The sequence below is a fragment of the Phacochoerus africanus genome, chromosome 14 (genome assembly GCF_016906955.1).
Source record: "Phacochoerus africanus isolate WHEZ1 chromosome 14, ROS_Pafr_v1, whole genome shotgun sequence".
NCBI lineage: Eukaryota > Metazoa > Chordata > Mammalia > Artiodactyla > Suidae > Phacochoerus > Phacochoerus africanus.
The window spans coordinates 35069039-35089111 of record NC_062557.1 but is presented as its reverse complement, the minus strand read 5'-3'; the positions used below and the strand labels follow the sequence as shown (position 1 = coordinate 35089111).

Below are 20073 nucleotides of genomic sequence, written 5' to 3'. Positions count from 1 at the left end.
TTGAGTGAATCTTCTTAACCCTTTGATGCATGAGTATCCTTGACTAAAAATAGTTAACTTCTGCAGAGAGTTCTTAGATGGTCAATAGATTCCTAGACTAGCTATAAAATTTCACATAAGAGTGGCAAGACTAGAGGAGGGATTTGCAGGCCTCTTTTGCTAAGGCTGGACCTATGCAAGAAAGAAGGAAAGCACTAGCCATTTCCTTCCTGCATAATATGATTCTTTTATTTCCAGCTAATGATCAACATTATAGCTGAGCTAACTATCACAACAAGAATTTGTTTCTGTTAATATTCAAAGCTCTAAGTAAAAGCTTTGTTATAAACAGGAATGGTCAAGATTAGTGTGGCCTCCTGTGACTCTTTCTTTAGAAACATCTTTACACATTACTGTAATTTTTTTTCTCTGTAAGTGGAGTCATGTTAAGCTGTCTAACAAAGGTAGATTTTGTGTGTGTGTTTGCTTTAATAAATACTAGTTTTTGAATCTTGAGATCAAGATTTTATCATGATCCATGTATATGCTTTAATATATATAAATACTTGCTTTAATATATATATGTTTTAATATATATAAATACTTGCTTTTTTTCTAACTCTAGTTGAAATATGCCATATTGTTGTGTATGGAGACTTTTGATTATAAACTGCTCATCTGGAGAGGTTGGGAGTATAGGTTATTTAGAACATGTAACTCTCAGAGAGGCAGTAAAGCAATACTGGGTAGTTGACCCTTTAAGTGAATTTTTTTTTTTTTAACTGAGGAGTATGAAATAGGGGATCATAAGGTGGAAGAGGGATTGAAAAAGAACAGTCCCTAAAACAAACTTTGACTCTTTTGCTAAGGTTGGACCTATGCAAGAAAGAAGGAAAACACTAGCCATTTCCTTCCTGTATAGTATGAGTCTTTTATTCCCAGCTAATGATCAACATTATAGTTGAGCTAGATATACTGAATATGTTTTTTTTCCTTTTTAATGATTTTTACTTCTTTCCATTATAGCTGGTTTACAGTGTTACATGTTTTAGTAGATTAGTTTGGGAGTTTAACCATGATGTATAGTGCTATTTTTTTTTAAAAGTACAGTTTGAGTTTAGACAGCTGACTTATAAATGACTTTTCAGAACCATGTGTCATTATAATTTGTGGACTGCACATATAAGTGGAAAATACCAGGAGCTCTGAGTTTGTTTTGAGTTTTGGCCTTATAGCAAACTCAAATAAATTTATAATTGTAGATTTATCATAATAGATTTAAGGCTTATTTTACTGTTTGAATTACTTTTCATGTGCTTTTAAGGTTTCAGGTTCGTTCACCAACTTTCTTTCAAAAATGCCGGGACCAGCATTGGTATATTACTCAATTGGAAGCTGCACAGACTAGCTATATCCAACAAATAAATAACCTTAAAGAGGTAAGCAAAAAGCATATATTTTAGGTTTACTGTTTTATATTGTCTACATTTGTAATTAGATTTTGGATATTATTGCTATTTGTGATTTTGTAGAATAATCCAGTTGTCTTATTCTTTTGGTTTTTTTTTTCTTTTTTGTTTTTGGGTACAGCCTCAGCATACAGAAGTTCCTGGGCCAGAGGGTGAATCTGAGCCGTATCTGTGACCTACGATGCCAGATCTTTAACCTACTGTGCCACAGCAGAAACGCCTTAGTTGTCTTGTTCTTTATTCTTATAACCTTTTGAGTCTCCAATTCCAGACTGTCTGTTCAGTAGCCACATATGGCCGTATAGACTTAATCAAAATTAAAATTTTAGTTGCTTTCTGTTCTGGCCATGTTTCAGGTATTAGGAACTGCAGATATAGACCATTTCCATCACTGTATAAAATTGTATGTACTATGCTGCTTTACTTTGAGGTAAACTTTTTCTCTCAGTAACGTGGGTATTTCTCTTCACCATGCTGTCTCAAATTGAGAGGATTCTAAGCTATAGAACAATTGAAAATTGCCCCATATTCAGTTCTCAGTATTGTTGAATTGAGTGCTGGGGATGATCACTCAATGACTTGTTTGTTTGTTTGTTTTTTTAGCTTGTTAGGGCCACCCTTGCGGCATATGGAAGTTCCCAGGCTGGGGGTTGAATTGGAGCTACAGCTGCCAGCCCATAGCACAGCACATCTGTGTCTGCAACCTACATCACAGCTCATGACAATACCAGATCCCCAGCCCGCTGAGCAAGGCCAGGGATTGAACCTGCATCTTCATGGATACTAGTCGGATTTGTTTCCACTGCACCACAACAAGAACTCCCTGACTTTTTATTTTACAATGGTAAACTAAATTGCATAAGGAATATTTCTTCCTACCAGTGGATATTGGAATTGGATGAGGATTTTGAAGGGCTGAGGTGGTTAATACCTGAGGAAGGAAAAATTTCATATTAAGTGTACTATTACCAGAAATTTTCATGTTAAGAATACTATTTAAAACTGCCTTATTTATTCCACAGTTTGCAATTGTGTATATAGCTTGGGCTAGAAAAGAGAAGATGAGAATACATTGTGCAATTTTTCTTTGTCATAGATTTTTCCATAAGCAAAAGTCAGAAAGATATGAGATGGTTCAAGAAATGGTTTTGGGGAGTTCCTGTCGTGGCGCAGTGGTTAACGAATCCGACTAGGGACCATGAGGTTGCGGGTTCGATCCCTGCCCTTGCTCAATGGGTAAGGATCCGGCATTGCCGTGAGCTGTGGTGTAGCTTGTAGACACGGCTCGGATCCTGCGTTGCTGTGGCTGTGGTGTAGGCTGGCAGCTACAGCTCCGATTCGACCCCTAGCCTGGGAACCTCCATATGCCGCAGGAGCGGCCCAAGAAATGGCAAAAAAAAAAGACAAAATAAATTAAAAAAAAAAAAAGAAAGAAATGGTTTTGGAGTTCTCATTGTAGACCAGCAGGTTAAGGACCTGACATAGTCTCTGTGAGGATTCAGGTTCAATCCCTGGTCTTGCTCAGTGGGTTGGGGATCTGGTGTTGCTGCAAGCTGTGGTGTAGGTGCAGCTGAACTTTGATAAGCCACAGATGCAGCCATAATGAGAGAAAAACAATGGTTTTATGACCATTTGGATACATGTAGTTATTTTCATTTGAAATAATTTACTGTACTAGTGAAGCACTGCTTAATACTCACGTTTGTATAATTCTTGTTTTAATAGAGACTTACTATTGAGTTGTCTCGAAATCAGAAATCGAGAGATTTGTCACCACCAGATAATCATCTTAGTCCCCAAAATGATGAAATTCCTGAGACACGAGCTAAGAAGTCTGGATCATGTGCTGACATGCTTCTCCAGGATTGTTCTACTACAGCTTCTGTAAGAGAGGTCAAAGAGGATGAAGAAGATGAGGAGAAGATTCAAAATGAAGATTATCATGTAATAATTAGACCTGTTCTAGATTTGTTTTGTGTTTGAAAAGAAAAATGATATAGTGATTTCTAACATAGACTATAGGGGGAATCAATGTGCTGAAAATCTTGTTCATTTATATTTTCATTGTTAGTGTATACCCTCTGTAAGTCAGAAGTTGTAGAATCAAAAGTGTTTCTAGATTCTAATAATTTATAGAAAACTGTATGTTCTCCAAAACAAACTTTGGTGTATATTCTAGAAACTATACAAATTGTGTGTTTTAAAAAGATGTCCAGTTTCCATTCATTGAATCTAAAAGCACCTTGTCATTGCATATGTAGGTAGAATGATTTAGGATTTGGGAGATAGCCAGATTTTGTTCCAGCTAAACAGCTAGAATGAGAATTCAGAAAGTGGTTGTTACTGTTTAAGGTAAGAGGGTGATGGAGAAATAAGCCTTTTTTGTTACAGCTGTTATTTGTAAGATGGGAGGCTTGGGGTATACGTTAGGAGCCATGAGGGAGAGAGATTGAAGATGAGTTCCAGGGTTTTGATAAAACAGAGTGTTTAAGGAGATAATAGAGGTTTGAATGGAGCACTCAGGTGAAGCAGTTAACCTTTAATAGAGTTAAAAGAACGGAGGAGTTTGCAGCTAGAGCAGCTAAAAGTTGGGGGCATTTGTGCTTAATAGCCAATATATTTTTCTGTGTAGATAGGTGATGGGGTTTTATAATCACCTGGAGGATTATAAAGGTTAGGCAGCCTTGAGGAGTGATAGTTTGAAATGTTACTCTTTGAAGAGCCTTACTGGAAGCTGATATGGGTGGTATGAAACATTTCCATTCACATCGAGGGCCCAGCTGAAACTGGCAGAAGTTAATTACTAGTGGTTACTAGGCAATGTGGTTGAGTGATTTATCTCTGCAGGGCTCAGCAATCCAGGCACAGGAGCAGAGTTTCTGATGATTATATTATTCTTTGGTGCTTGGTCCATGGGCTGGCTGGGACAAACTGAGTGAAAACATTTGAAATAGAAATCTTGTTTCTGGAGTTTCCGTTGTGGCGCAGTGGTTAACGAATCCAACTAGGAACCATGAGGTTGCGGGTTCGGTCCTTGCCCTTGCTCAGTGGGTTAACGATCTGGCGTTGCCATGAGCTGTGGTGTAGGTTGCAGACTCGGCTCGGATCCCACGTTGCTGTTTCTCGTGTAGGCGGGAGGCTACAGCTCCGATTGGACCCCTAGCCTGGGAACCTCCATATGCCACGGGAGCGGCCCAAGAAATAGCAAAAAGACAAAAAAGAAAAAGAAAGAAAGAAAGAAATCTTGTTTCTTTGCCTTAACCTAGCATGAGCTTTTGGATGGAGATCTGGATCTGGATCTTGTTGGTGAAGATGAAGTAAATCACCTTGATGGCAGCAGTTCCTCTGCCAGTTCCACAGCAACAAGTAACACAGAAGAAAATGATATTGATGAAGAAACTATGTGAGTGTCTTACATTTACTACTGCTATAAATCATCTAAGTGGGAATTATTAGAAGCATATTAATTAAGTTGGGCTTAAAAGTGAGGATATTGAGCTTTTTAGGGTTTTTTGATCAACACTATCTTATCTAAATAAAGGGACTTGAAGGAAAGAGTGAATTAGTTTCCTTCCTCTCATCTCTGAGTTCCAAACCGAGTTACAGTTTTAACTTTTTTTTTTTGGCTGCATCCACAGCATGTGGAAGTTCCCAGGCCAGGGAATGAACCCAAGCCAATTCAGCAACAGTGCTGGATCCTTAACCTGCTCCACCACAAGGAAACTCCTAGTTTTAACTTTTAATTTTGTAGTTATTTCATATTTAAGAAAAGTTGCAAAATTTTGACAATTCCTATACTTCCTTTGCCCAGATTAATTCCCTAAATGTTAATGTTTTGCTTTGTTATATTTCTCTCTTTTTTCTCTCTCTGTATAATTTTTTGAGTTTTTTGGGTTTTTTTGTCTTTTTAGAGCCACACCCACAGCATATGGAAGTTCCCAGGCTAGCGGTCGAATCAGAGCTGTAGCCACCAGTGTACACCACAGCCATAGCAAAGCATGATCTGAGCCAAGTCTGCAGCTGCCACAACTCCCGGATCCTTAACCTACTGAGTGAGGCCAGGGATCAAACCCTCATCCTCATGGATACTAGCCGGGTTTGTTACCACTGAGCCACAACAGGAACTCCTGAGATTTTGAGAGTGAATCCACTTCTCATTCTATACTTCATAAAATCAAGTATGTTTCTTATGTAATGCTATGATCTGTGGCCTTGTAGTAATTTTGCCAGAGATATCCTTTGGTTTAGGATCCAATTCAGGATTACATGTTGTTTTTTAAGACTTTAGTTTGCTTCAGACTGGGTCATATAGTTTTTTTTTCTTTTTTTTTTCTTTTTTTTCATGACTTGCAACACTTTGGAGAAATACAGAGCAGTTATTTTGTAGGAAATCCCTCAATTTGAAATAGTCTGATGTTTCCTTACAATTAGATGGAGGTTATATACTGTTGGGATAAGAGATAATACAGAAGTGATTGTATAGGGAGTTCCTTTGTGGCTCAGCGGAAACGAATCTGACTAGTATCCATGAGGATGCAGGTTTGAACCCTGGGTTAAGGATCCAGTGTTGCTGTGAGCTAGGTGTAGGTCAAAGATGAGGCTTGGATTTGGTGTTAAATAGGCCAGCCAGCTATAGCTCCAATTCGACCCCTATCCTGGGAACTTCCACATGCCGAGGGTGTAGCCCTAAAAAAAATAAAATAAAAAAAGGATAGAGTTCCCATCGTGGCGAGTGGTTAACAAATCCGACTAGGAACCATGAGGTTTCGGGTTCGGTCCCTGCCCTTGCTCAGTGGGTTAAGGATCCGGCGTTGCCGTGAGCTGTGGTGTAGGTCGCAGACGCGACTCGGATCCCGCGTTGCTGTGGCTCTGGCATAGGCTGGTGGCTACGGCTCCGATTGGACCCCTAGCCTGGGAACCTCCATATGCCGCGGGAGCGGCCCAAGAAATAGCTAAAAAGACAAAAAAAAATAAAAATAAAAAAAGGAAATGATAATGTCACCTTTTCAGTGCATCATATATGAAGGGAAGGTTGAGAGCACATCTTGCATCTGTCCCATTACAGTCGATTGATTTAGATCACGTGGTTAAGATGATGTCTGCCCGATCTTTCTAAAATTACTACTATTCCCTTTTGTAATAAGTATCTCATGGGACATATTTGGAGACTGTAAATAATCTTATTTCTCATTGTGCTTTTGTCCCCTAGTTTTACCTTCCATTGATGATCCTGCATGAAAAGGATTATAGTGTTGATTGCCAAACTGATTTTCTTTTTTTTTTTTTTTTGTCTTTTTGCTATTTCTTTGGGCTGCTCCCGCGGCATATGGAGGTTCCCAGGCCAGGGGTCGAATCGGAGCCATAGCCACCGGCCTACGCCAGAGCCACAGCAACGCGGGATCCGAGCCACATCTGCGACCTACACCACAGCTCACGGCAACGCCGGATCGTTAACCCACTGAGCAAGGGCAGGGACCGAACCCGCAACCTCATGGTTCCTAGTCGGATTCGTTAACCACTGCGCCACGACGGGAACTCCCAAACTGATTTTCTAATGCTGTTATTCCTTCTACATTTATTAATTGGAATTCTTCTGTAAGGAAGAGCTTTTCCATCTATGCCATTCTTTAATTAACTAATTGATTTCATTAGTGTAGGCTCCATGGAGTTTTGTATTTTTAAATAGTTTAATCCATTTACTATCATAAAATGTTGCTCAGATTTTCCTGGATTTGGCCAGTGGGAGCCTGTTAAAAAAAAACTCCTATGTCCGTTTGAGATGTGTTCATCATTTTTTAAGCCGTTTCTTATTTTCTGGTGGTACAAGCCATTCTTTTTCTATCCCAGCCTTGGCACCAGCCATTTCACAAGAGTAAGGCAAGAGTTTTAAACCCCCTATTTGACTTCACCTTCATTAACCACAAATGAGCTCTTCCAAATAGACCTTTTTCAATTAATGTTTCCCCTTTAGCATACATGGCAAACTGTCTAAAAGGGTTAGTTAAAATGTGAAGCATTTAAGTCAACAAATCAGAAATCATTATTGGTGATATTTTTAGATATATAAAATATAACTGATTGATTTGAATCGACATGGAAAAGTGTTTTAGATGGTGATTCTATAAAGTGGACTCCTTGCTAATAGCTTAAATATCTGTTCTATCTGAATTAATAAGTCTTTTGACTGTTAGGTCTCTTGACGTTTTTCAAGGTAGTTTTTTACATAAAATTCGATTCACAACCTTTCATTAGATTGACCTTTTAAAGCTTTTTCTGCTAGAAGGTATTTGATTATGCTCCCTTTATAAACATACATCTACAGTAATATCTTGATTCAAACTGTTGTATAATTCATAGAAACAGCACAATTAATATTGAGCTAATTTGAGCATTTAGGGAATTATAAATTGTTAGCTCTTACAAATTAAAATCAGTACTTCCTTTTTTATCTGGGTAAATAGGTATATGGTTGATTTGGATAATGATTAATAAACAGCTTTTAGTTAGCTGGAACACATTTATCAAATGGGCCTTTGTTTTCTCTTCCTCTACCTCAGTCTTTTCTATATTAGTAGTATATATTTTGTTGCTGATGTTTTTTTCTTTTTATTTTGAAATAATTGTAAGTTCATTTGCAGTTATAAGAAAAAAATCCAAGATCCCATATACCCTTTACCCAGTTTTCCCCAGTAGTAACATCTTGTAAAAATTTAGCCGTGTCTGCAACCTACACCATAGCTCACAGCAACGCCAGATTACCAACCCACCCACTGAGCGAGGCCCGAGATCGAACCCACATCCTCATAGGATACTAGTTGGGTTCGTTATCACTGAGCCACAATGGGAACGCTTTAAACCAAATTTTTTTTTATTTAATAAGTATAAATAAAGTATAGTTGATTTATAATGTTGTGACAGTGTCTACTGTACAGCAAAGTGACCCAGTCATTCGCATATGTATATATGCATACACATTCTTTTTCTCATATTATTTTCCATCTTGTTCTATCATAGGAGATTGGATATAGTTTCCTGTCCTGTACAGTAGGGCCTTATTGCTTATCCATTCTAAATATGATAATTTGCATCTACTAACCTCATACTCCCAGTAATTCCCACTCTCTCCTCCTCCCCCCTGGCAACTACATGTATGCCCCCCATGTCTGTGAGTCTGTTTCTGTTCTATAGATAAGATCATTTGTGCCATCTTTTAGATTCCACATATAGGTGATATCTTATGTGTTTGTATTTCTCTTTCTGACTTAGTATGATAAGCTCTAGTTGCTACAAATGGCGTTGTTTCATTCTTTTTTATGGCTGAGTAGTATTCCATCGTGTATATGTACCACATCTTCTTAATCTGTTCATCTGTCGGTGGGCAATTAGGTTGTTTCCATGTCTTAGCTATTGTGAATAGTGCTGATATGAACATACAAGTGCATATATTTTTTTGAAGTGTAGTTTTCTCTGGATGTATGCCCAGGAGTGGGATTGCTGGATCATATGGTAGTTCTATATTTAGTCTTCTGAGGAACCTCCATACTGTTTTCCATGGTGATTGTACCAGTTTACATGCCCACTAACAGTGTGGAAGTGTTCCCTTTCCTCGACACCCTCTCCAGTATTTATTATTTGTAGACTTATTAATGACAGCCATTCTGACCCATGTGGGGTGGTATCTCTTTGTAGTTTTGTTTCACATTTCTCTAATAATTAGTGATGTTGAGAATTTTTTCATGTGCCTGCTGGCCATCTCTATGTCTTCTTTGGAGGAATGTCCATTTAGGTCTTCTCTCCATTTTTCGATTGGGTTGTTTGTTTTGTTTTGGGTTATATGAGTTGTTTATATATTTTGGAGATTAAGCTCTTGTCAATTGCATCATTGGCAACTGTTTTCTCCCATTCTGTAGGGTGTTTTGTTTGTGGTTTCCTAGCAAAAGCTTGTAAGTTTGATTAGGTCCCACTGGTTTATTTTTGTTTTTATTTCTATTGCTTTTGGAGACTGACCCAAGAAAACATTTGTACATGTTGGAGAACATATTGCCTATGTTCACTTCTAGGAGGTTTGAGTTTATTTTTGTTCATGGTGTGAAGGTGTATTCTAGTTTCATTGATTTAGATGCAGCTGTCCAGTTTTGCCCCCACCACCTGCTGAAGAGACTTTTTTTCCGTTTAATATTCTTGCTTCCTTGTTGAAAATTAATTGAATGTAGGTGTCTGTGGACTTTTTTTTAACTGTTGAGCTTTTTAATTAATAGTAAAATAACATTTCTAAGGGCAGTTCAGTGGCATTAAGTATTCATATTGTTGTGGAGCCATTAATCACCACCACCTATTTCCAGAGCTTTTTTTATCTTCCCAAACTAAACTCTGTACCCACTAAGCAATAAAGTCCTCATTCCCCCTGGCAACCAGAGAGTTCTTTATATATTAGATACTAGTCCTTTGTTGGATTTGGATACTTGCTTTGCAAATACATTTTTTCTCTCTCTCTCTAGCTTGTCTTCTTAATAAGATCTTTTTGCCAAGCAGAAGTTTTTAATCTTCCAATAGTGTTTTATAATTTTCGTAATATATGTCTTACATGCTTTTTGCTAAATTCGTTCCTGGGTATCTTATTCTTTTGCATGCTATTGTAAATGGAATTGAATTTTCTTTTTAATTTCTGTTGTAGATTGTTCTTTGCATGTATGTGAAAATAGTTGATTTTTGTATCCTGTAACCTTGCCAACTCATTTATTCTAATAGTTTTTTGATGGATTCTTTAGCTTTTTCATTTCTTCTACAAAAACACTTTTACTTCTTTTCCAATCTGATCCCTTTCTTGCCTGAGTTCACTTTCTGGAATGTGGGAGTGGGTATTCTTTCTTGTCTTGTTTCTGATCTTAGAGGGAAAGCATTCAGTCTTTCACCATTAAGTGTGATGTTAGTGGTGGGTTTTCCATAGATGTTCCTTATCAACTTTGAGGATGTTCCCATCTAGTCCTAGTTTATTGAGTGTTTTTATTATGAAAGGGAATTGGATTTTGTCAAATTCTTTTGCTGCATCTATTCAGATGATCATGTAGTCCCCCCCCCACGTTGGTATGTTGTATCATAGTTGATTTTCAGATTTTAAACCAACTTTGCATTCCTTGGATAAATTCTACTCTGCCATGGTGTGTAATTCTTTGTTTTGGTGGATTCCATTTGAGAGTATTTTCGTATGCTGTGTTTTGCACCATCTGCTGTGACTGTTTTTTATAGCCTGTTTATTCCTCCAGGCAAAATCTCTGAGCTAGAGCTCTGAAGCTGGAGTGAGGGCAAAGGTGTGATTATTTCTCTCCCTTTAGAAGCTGAGCCAGTGGGGGTTGGCAGGTTGGGGGCTCTAGCCTCTGATCTTTTCAGCTTGTCTTCTCAGGTCTGGGACTTCTGCTTTATGAGTGAATTGGGGCAAGGGTGATCTTGGCCCCGGTATTCTCAGCATGCTGTGTCCAAGGTAGAGCCTTGGGACAGGGGAGAACAAGGGAATTCCTACCTCTTGGCCACATATATCTGATCTTAGCCTTAGCCCACACGTAGCTAGGAATGGGATGAGAAATGCTACGTCTTGCCCCTCCTGGTATATTCCCAGGTATATAGCCCTTCTATTGGGAGCTGTGGGAAATGGGGGGCTTATGTTCTTTGCTACGCCAGTTTGAAGTGGAATTTCTGTGTCATTGAAATGGAAGGGGGAGAAGTGGTCTTGGTTCAAGTACTACAGACTCACTCTTGTTACAGATTTTAGTACATCTTCTTGAGGAGGTGTTGTCATTGTTTGCTGTATGTGTTTAGAACCATCTCTATAGAGTCTTTATTTTTCTTTATAAAGCTGCACCTACGGTATATAGAATGGAACCACATCCTCATGGATACTAGTGGATTAAGGATCTGGCATTGCCCCAAGCTGCGACATAGGTCTCAGATGCCGCTCGGATCCTGTGGTAGCTGTGGCTGTGACATCGGCTGGCAGCTGTAGCTCTGATTTCGCCCCTAGCCTGGGAACTTGAATGTGCCACAGGTTCAGGCTTAAAAAAGTAATTGTGTTTTGATAGATAACACCTTCTTTTCTGAAATAATATTTTAAGAAAATAGTAGTCACATACAGTAATTTGAATATCTTTCTTAACCTTAAAATGTAGTGTTTTAAGCCTAATTTACTACCATTAAATTATGTATTCTTTGAAGCTATCATCTGTTTTGTTTATAATGGTTCTCAGATTTTCAGTTTTAGAAATTAAATGTGGCTAACCCCTTTTGGTATTTTAAAAAGACAGATTGCACATTAACACTACCCATACAGGAGTTCCCGTCGTGGCTCAGTGGTTAACGAATCCAGCTAGGAACCATGAGGTTGCGGGTTTGATCCCTGGCCTCGCTTAGTAGGTTAAGGATCCGGTGTTGCTGTGAACTGTGGTGTGGGTTGCAGATGTGGCTCAGATCCCGAGTTGCCGTGGCTGTGGTGTAGGCCAGCAGCTACAGCTCTGATTAGACCCCTAGCCTGGGAACCTCCATATACTGCAGGTGCAGCCCTAGAAAAGACAAAAAAACAAAAACAAAAAACTACCCATACATGTGATAAAGACAAAAGTCTTTTCCCTCATTTTTGTATTTAGAAATATCTGATTAGTTCACAGGAGAAAGCTCTGCACTGTTGTTATTAAAATTCATTAAGATATGACAGATAATGTTATTTGTACTTTCTGTGTGGAATGATGAATTTTGTATATTCTTAGGTCTGGAGAAAATGATGTGGAATACAACAACATGGAATTGGAAGAGGGAGAACTTATGGAAGATGCAGCTGCAGCAGGACCTCCAGGTACAAAGGCCAACCCCTACAAGCCATTCTGCTTCTCTTTGTTCTTCACCAAATGTGTCATATTTTAATATGTGGCAGCCCTTGCTCTACATGGTTCATGGTGTAGGAGGGGCTATATTTTTATGGATGGATTTAGGAGTATATCACTAATAGTATTTAAACTTTAATGATAGATAAGTGTTATTGTACTAGGCATTGTTCAGAAGCACTTTATGTGTATTTTATCTCATTTACCTATAAAATCTTGGAGAAAGCTTTTAATATCTGTTTTTTATGCCTATAGAAACTTAAGTGTAAAGAAATTGAGCAACTTACTTTCTTATCCCTATAAATAAAGAAGAGGAATTAGAGTTTTAGGTTTAGTTGAATCCAAAGCTCATGGTCTTATCCACCGTTATATACTTACTACTTTTTTTTTTTTTTGTCTTTTGTCTTTTCAAGGCCACACCCACGGCATATGGAGGTTCCCAGGCTAGGGGTCTAATCAGAGCTGCAGCCGCTGGCCTACGCCAGAGCCACAGCAACGCGGAATCTGAGCCACATCTGCGACCCACACCACAGCTCATGGCAACGCTGGATCCTTAACCCACTGAGCAAGGCCAGGGATCGAACCCACAACCTCATGGTTCCCATTCGGATTCGTTAACCACTGAGCCACGATGGGAACTCATACTTACTGTCTTTTTATGATATTTGTATATGTACCTTGACTATAAAGTAATCTGAAGAGAATCATTGAATCTTTGACTTACAGAAGACTTTCTGAGAGCTCAATTTATATATGGAAAAAACCCAGATTTAGTCACTGAGATCACATAGGTGGTTGTTGGTATAGCCAGACTAGAATGTTGCTTTATTTTTTTGGACCCAGTTTTCTTGCCAGATTTCACTTTTTCTCCTAGGATGACCTTGCTTAAATAGTGAGTGTTTCTTTTGTGGTTTATTTATTTATTTATTTATTTTTGTCTTTTTGCCTTTTCTAGGTCCACTTCCTGTAGCATATGAAGGTTCCCAGGCTAGGGGTCGAATCAGAGCTGTAGCCGCCGGCCTATGCCAGAGCCACAGCAACTCGGGATCTGAGCCATGTCTGCGACCTACACCACAGCTCACGGCAATGCCAGATCCTTAACCCCCTGAGCGAGGCCAGGGATCGAACCCGCAACCTCATGGTTCCTAGTCGGATTCATTAACACTGCACCATGACGGGAACTCCTCTTTTGTGTTCTTAAAGCTGATTAACTAAGATTAATTAAGAAACTTGGCTAGAACAATTATCAGCTAGTTTTGTACTGCTTCTGCTTTACTGGTGCTGCCTTTGGTGTGAATGTTGGCATATCCTGTAGCATTCGTGGATAACTAAATCCTCTTAAATACTGCTCCTCAGCATTTCAGCTTCCACCTGTGCACTCTCCTCCTATTTCTCACCTTTTTCCTAGGTGATGTGAATCATACCTGTATTTGAGTTCTGTGTATATATGATTACTCTTCAAATTCTATCTCTAGCCTTTATTTTTCTAATGACTTCCAGACCAATGTAGCATTCTGGTTTTGATGTCTCAGGTTTAGCATCTCCCAGACAGAAATCAGTATCTTTTCATCTGCAGGCCTGTTTGTAAGTAATGCCCACCATCTTGGTGATGATAGTGCTATACCTTCCTAACCTTTTCCTCTCCCTCAAACTCTGCCTTTAATATGTTAGGAAAATCTGTTGGTTCTAATTCCTAAATAGTGTGTGAATTCATTTGTTATTTCACATTCTATTGGCATTTCTGGTCCAGGCCACTGTCTTTCAAAACAGCCTCTCATGTGGGTTCCTTGTATTCATTATTATTCCCCTCCGTTCTGTTTCCCTTCAAAATGAGGTGAGTATTTTCCCTTCAAAATAGTATCTGATCATATCACTTCTCAAAACCCTTTAGTGGGAGTTCCCCAGTGGCTCAGCAGGTTAAGAACCTGGCATTGCCACTGCTGTGACTTGGGTCACTGATGTGAGTTATTGAATGTTAATTAGCTTGATTGTGGTGACCATTTCACAGTGTAGATTTGGAGTTCTCATGTGTAGCAGGTTAAGAGTCCAGCATTGCCACTGCTATGACTTGGGTCACTTCTGGCCTGGGAACTTCTGCAAGCCCCCCCCAAAAAAACCCTTATTGCATTCCATTTACTTATAGGATGAAGTTCATACTCGTTAATATGGTACACAAGGCCCTTCATGTGCTGGCTTCTGTTCATTTTTTTTCTCCCAGCTTTACTGAGGTATATATTTTACCAATATGATGGTTTCATATAAATCTACATTGTGTTTTTGTTGTTGTTACTTTTTTGGTTTTGGGTTTCTTTTGGCTGCAGCTGTGATATGGACATTCTTGAGCCATGGTTTGAATTCATACCACATCAGCCACCCAAGCTGCTGCGATGACAATGCCAGATCCTTAACCCGCTGCACCACGAGAGAACTCTAAATCTGCATTGTGAAATGGTCACCACAATCAAGCTAATTAACAGTCATTAACTCTCATAGTTACCTGTCTTTTTCTTTCCTCCTCCCCACCTTACTCTCCCCTCTGACAACTACCTGTTTGTTTTCTGTATGTATGACTTTGTTTCTGTTTTGTTGTATTCATTTGTTTTGTTTTTTAGATTATTTGTGTAAGTGAAAATCATATGGTATTTGTCTTTCTGTTTTATTTCACTTAGCATAATACCTTCCAAGTCCATAATGTTATTGCAAATGACAGGATTTTATTCTTTTTTATGGCTGGGTAGTGTGTGTGTGTGTGTGTGTGTATCTCCCACATTTTCTTTATCCATTCATGTATCAGTGGATACTTAGGTTGCTTTCCCATCTTAGCTATTGAAAATAATGAATGCTGTAGTGAATGTTGGAGTGCATGTCCCTTTTCTTTTTTTTTTTTGTCTTTTTGCCTTTTCTAGGGCCACTCCCTCAGCATATGGAGTTCCCAGGCTAGGGGTCTAATCAGAGCTGTAACCACCGGCCTACACCAGAGCCACAGCAACTTGGCATCCCAACCACGTCTTCGAGCTACACCACAGCTCACGGCAACGCCGGATCCTTAACCCACTGAGCAAGGCCAGGGAACGAACCCCCAACCTCATGGTTCCTAGTCAGATTCGTTAACCACTGAGCCATGACGGGAACTCTGCATGTATCTTTTCAAGTTAATGTCTTTAATTTTTGGAAAAATACTCCGAATTGATTTGCTGGATCGCTATGGTAGTTCTGTTTTTAATTTTTTGAGGAACAACTATACTGTTTTATGTAATGGCTCTACCAGTTTACTTTCCCACCAATAGTGCATGGGGGTTACCTTTTCTCCACATCCTCATCCACACTTATTTATTCTTCCCTTTCTTCTAGAGGTTTACTTTCTTTTTCTTTTGTTTGTTTGTTTTGGCCATGTCTGTAGCATGCAGAAGTTCCCAGGTCAGGGATTGAACTCATGCCCATTGTCTAATCAAGTTGTTTGTTTTTACAATATTGAGTTATGCGAATTCTTTTTTTTCTTTCTTTCTTTCTTTTTTTTTTTTTTTTTGCTATTTTAGGGCCACACTTGTGGCATATGGAAGTTCCCAGGCTAGGGGTTGAATCAGAGCTATAGCTGCAGCCCTACGCCACAGCCACAGCAATGTGGGATCTGAGCCAAGTGTGTGACCTACACCACAGCACAAAGCAATGCCGGATCCCTGAATCACTGAATGAGGCCAGGGATTGAACCCTCATCCTCATGGGATCCTAGTTGGGTTTGTTAACTGTTGAGCCACAAAAGAAACTCCCAAGTTATATGAATTCTTTATGTGTTTGACTGTTAGCCTCTCATCAGGTATATTGAGGCAAATATCTAATATTAAGAGGCAAATATCTTCTCCCACTCAGTAGCCCGCCTTGTCATTTTGTTTATAGTTCCCTTTGCTCTGCAAAAGCCTTTTGGTTTTATATAGCCCATTTTGTTTATTTTTGCTTCTGTTTCCCTTGCCTAGGGAGACATAGCCAAAAAAAAAAAATCCCTAAGACTGATGTCAAAGCACATATTGCCTATTTTCTAAGAGTTTTATGGTTTTGGATCTTACATTTAAATCTTTAATCCATTTTTTATTTATTTTGGGGTATGTGATGGGAAAGTTGTCTGGTTTGATTCTTTTTGCATGTAACTGTCTAGTTTTACCCAATACCATTTATTGATGAGGCTGTCTTTTCCCCATTGTATCTTCTTGCCTCCTTTGTCATAGATGATTGACCATGTAAGCATGGGTTTATTTCTGGGCTCTCTGTTATGTTCCACTGATCAATGTGCCTGTTTTTGTGCCAGTATCATACTATTTTGATGACTGTAGCTTTGTAGAATAGTTTGAAATCAAGGAGCATGATACCTCCAACTATGTTCTTTCTAAGAATTGCTTTGGCTATTTTTTTCTGGGTGTTTCTATACAAATACTAGGATTCTTTGTTCTAGTTCTGTGAAAAATGCTCTTGGTGTTTTGATAGGGATTGCATTGAATCTGTAGATTACCTTGGGTAGCATAGTCATTTTAACAATATTAATTCTTCCATGAGCACAATATACCTCTCCATTTGTTTGTGTGCCTTCAGTTTCTTTCATCAGTCTTAGAGTTTTCAGGGTATAAATTTTTTACCTCCTTGGTTAGATTTTTTTTCCCCCCTAGGTACTTTATTCTTTTTGATGAAATTGTAAATGAGATTATTTTCTAATTTCTCCTTCTGATAGTTATTAGAGCATAGAAATGTACTAGATTTTTGTTTTGTCCTGCAGCTTTACCGCATTCATTGATGTGTTCTAGTAGTTTGATGGCACCTTTAGGATTTTCTATAAATAGTATCATGTAATCTGTAAACAGTGACACATTTGCTTCTTCCTTCCCAATTTGGTTTCTTTTAATGGAGTTCCCTGTCGTGGTTCAGCAGAAATGAATTTGACTAGCATCCATGAGGACAAAGGTTGGCCTTCGTCCCTGGCCTCACTCAATGGGTTAAGGATCAGGTGTTGTCCAGAGCTGTGGTGTAGGTTTCTGACGTGGCTCAGATCCTGCGTTGCTATGGCTGTGGTTTAGGCTGGTGGCTACAGCTCCAATTCGACCCTAGCCTGGGAACCGCCATATGCCGCAGGTGCATCCCTACAAAGATAAAAAATAAAGTTTTTCTTGTCTGATTGCCATGGCTAAGACTTCCAGTATTATGTTGAATGAAAGTGATGAGAGTATATTTGTCTTGTTCCTGATCATAAAGGAAATGCTTTCATTTTTTAAGTGTTGAGTATGATGTTAGCTGTGAGCTTTTTATTTTTGGCTTTATTATGTTGGGATATGTTTTATTTGATTATTTATTATTTTTGGCCACACATGTGAAAGTTCCCAGGCCTGGGGTTGAACCCAAGCCGTAGCAATGCCAAATCCTTAACCGCTAGGCCACCAGGGAACACCAGTATGTTCCCTTTATACCCATTTTGTTTATAGTTTTTATTATAAATGGGTGTTGAAATTTGTCAGATGCTTTTTTTGCGTTTATTGAGATGATCAAAAGATTTTTATTCTGTAATTTGTTAATGTGTTTCACATCATTTTGCAGGTATTGAACCATCCTTTCATCCCTATGATAAATCCCACTTCATCATGGTGTATGATCCTTGTGATGTAATGTTGAATTCAGTTTTCTAATAGGTTGTTGAGAATTTTTGCTTCTGTGTCCATCAGTGATATTGGTCTGTATTTTTTTTTTTCTTCTGAATTTTTTTTTTTTCTTCTGGTGTTTTTATCTGGTTTTGGTGTCAGGGTGATACTAGCCCTGTACAGTGAGTTTGGAAACATTCCTTCCTCTTCAATTTTTTTGAAATAGTTTGAGAACGATAAGTGTTAGCTCTTTTTAAAATATTTGCCTGTGAAGCCCTATGGTCTTGGAGTTTTATTTGTTGGGAATTAAGTGTTTTTAATTACTGATTCAATTTCATTTACTAGTAATTGGTCTGTTCATAAGTTTCCTGTTTCTTCCTAGTTCAGTCTTGGGAGATTGTACATTTCCGATAGTTTATCCATTTCTTCTAGGTTGTCCATTTTATTGGACACAATTGTCTGTAGTCATCTCTTACAATTCTTTGTATTTCTGTGGTGTCAGTTGTAACTGTTTCTTTCCTTCTACCAACTTTGGCTTTTGTTTTTTCTTTTCTTCCTCTCATTCTTTAGGTGGAAGGTTATGTTGTTTATTTGCGCTTTTTCTTGTTTCATGAGGTAGGCTTGTAATTGCTACTTTTGTCTTAGAATTGTTTTTGCTACATTCCATAAATTTTTGGATTATTCTGTTTCTGTTTTCATTTGTCTCCAGATTTTTTTTTTAATTTCCTCTTAGATTTCTTCACTTGTTTAGTAGCATGTTGTTTAGCCTCCATATGTTTGTATCTTTTGCAGTTTTTTTCTTGTAGTTGATTCTAGTCTCTTATAATGTTGTTCTCAGAAAAGATGATTGATATAATTTCAGTCTTAAATTTATGGCTTGTTTTGTGACGTAGCATGTGATTTATCCTGGACAATAATATTCCCTATGCACTTGAAAAGAATGTGAACTCTGCTGCTTTTGGATAGAATACTCTATGTATCTAGATGCCCATGCCTTTATCTAGATATCTCTATTAAGTCCATCTGGTTTAATGTGTTGTTTACAGCCAGTGTTTATTGATTTTCTGTCTGGATGATCTATCCATTGATGTAAGTGGGGTGTTAAAGTGCCCCACTATTATTGTGTTACTGTCAATTTTCTCTCTTTGTGTATGTTAATATTTGTGTTGTGTATTTCGGTGCTCCTCTGTTGGGTGCATATATATTTTACAATTGTTATATCTTCTTGTTGGATTGATCTATTATGTGATGACTTTTGTCTGTCAAGATCTTCGTTTTAAAGCTTAATTTGTCTGATATGAGTACTGCTACCCCAGGTTTCTTTTCTTTTCCACTTCCATGTAATACCTTTTTCTATCCTCTTAACTTTGTGGGCGTCATTAGACCTGAAGTGAGTCTTACAGGTACATACATATGAGTCTTGTTTTTGTATCCTTCAGCCACCCTTTGTCTTTTAATTGGTGCATTTAGTCTACTTACATTTAAAGTAATGATTGATAGTATGTACTTATTGCCGTTTTGTTAATAGTTTACTGGTTTTTTAATTTCTTCTGTGTTCCTTTCTTTTTTCACTCTCTTCCCTTGTGATTTGATGACTGTCTTTAGCGTTAAGAGTTTGGATTTCTGGAGTTCCCGTCGTGGCGCAGTGGTTAACGAATCTGACTAGGAACCATGAAGGTTGCAGATTCGGTCCCTGCCCTTGCTCAGTGGGTTAACAATCCGGCGTTGCCGTGAGCTGTGGGGTAGGTTGCAGACGCGACTTGGATCCTGTGTTGCTGTGGCTCTGGTGTAGGCCGGTGGCTACAGCTCCGATTCGACCCCTAGCCTGGGAACCTCCATATGCTGCGGGAGCGGCCCAAGAAATAGCAAAAAGACCAAAAAAAAAAAGAGTTTGGATTTCTTTCTCCTTTTTGTGTCTGTATCTATCATGGCCTTTTAGTTTTTGGATATCATGAGTTGTGTGTGTATAAATACATACATATATACATATATATACACACTTACACAATTATTTTAAGTTGCTGATTTCTTAAGTTTGAACTTATTCTAAAACTATACATTTTTATTCCCCACTGCTCCATATTTATTGTTTTTATGTTACATTTTACATCTCTTGTTTTGTATATCTCTTAACTGCATATT

The 20073-nt window shown here is 38.4% G+C and overlaps 1 protein-coding gene across 6 annotated transcripts in view; it reads left to right on the top strand.

The window, feature by feature from the left end:
* TRIM37 (tripartite motif containing 37) overlaps nucleotides 1–20073 on the top strand; it is a 132587-nt gene that overhangs the window by 63506 nt on the left and 49008 nt on the right. For all 6 annotated transcript variants that reach the window (XM_047756861.1, XM_047756859.1, XM_047756862.1 and 3 more), the window contains exons 14-17: nucleotides 1304–1418; nucleotides 3174–3392; nucleotides 4715–4851; nucleotides 12203–12288. In XM_047756861.1, coding sequence (XP_047612817.1) covers nucleotides 1304–1418; nucleotides 3174–3392; nucleotides 4715–4851; nucleotides 12203–12288 — 557 coding nt within the window. The remainder of the gene's footprint in view (nucleotides 1–1303; nucleotides 1419–3173; nucleotides 3393–4714; nucleotides 4852–12202; nucleotides 12289–20073) is intronic.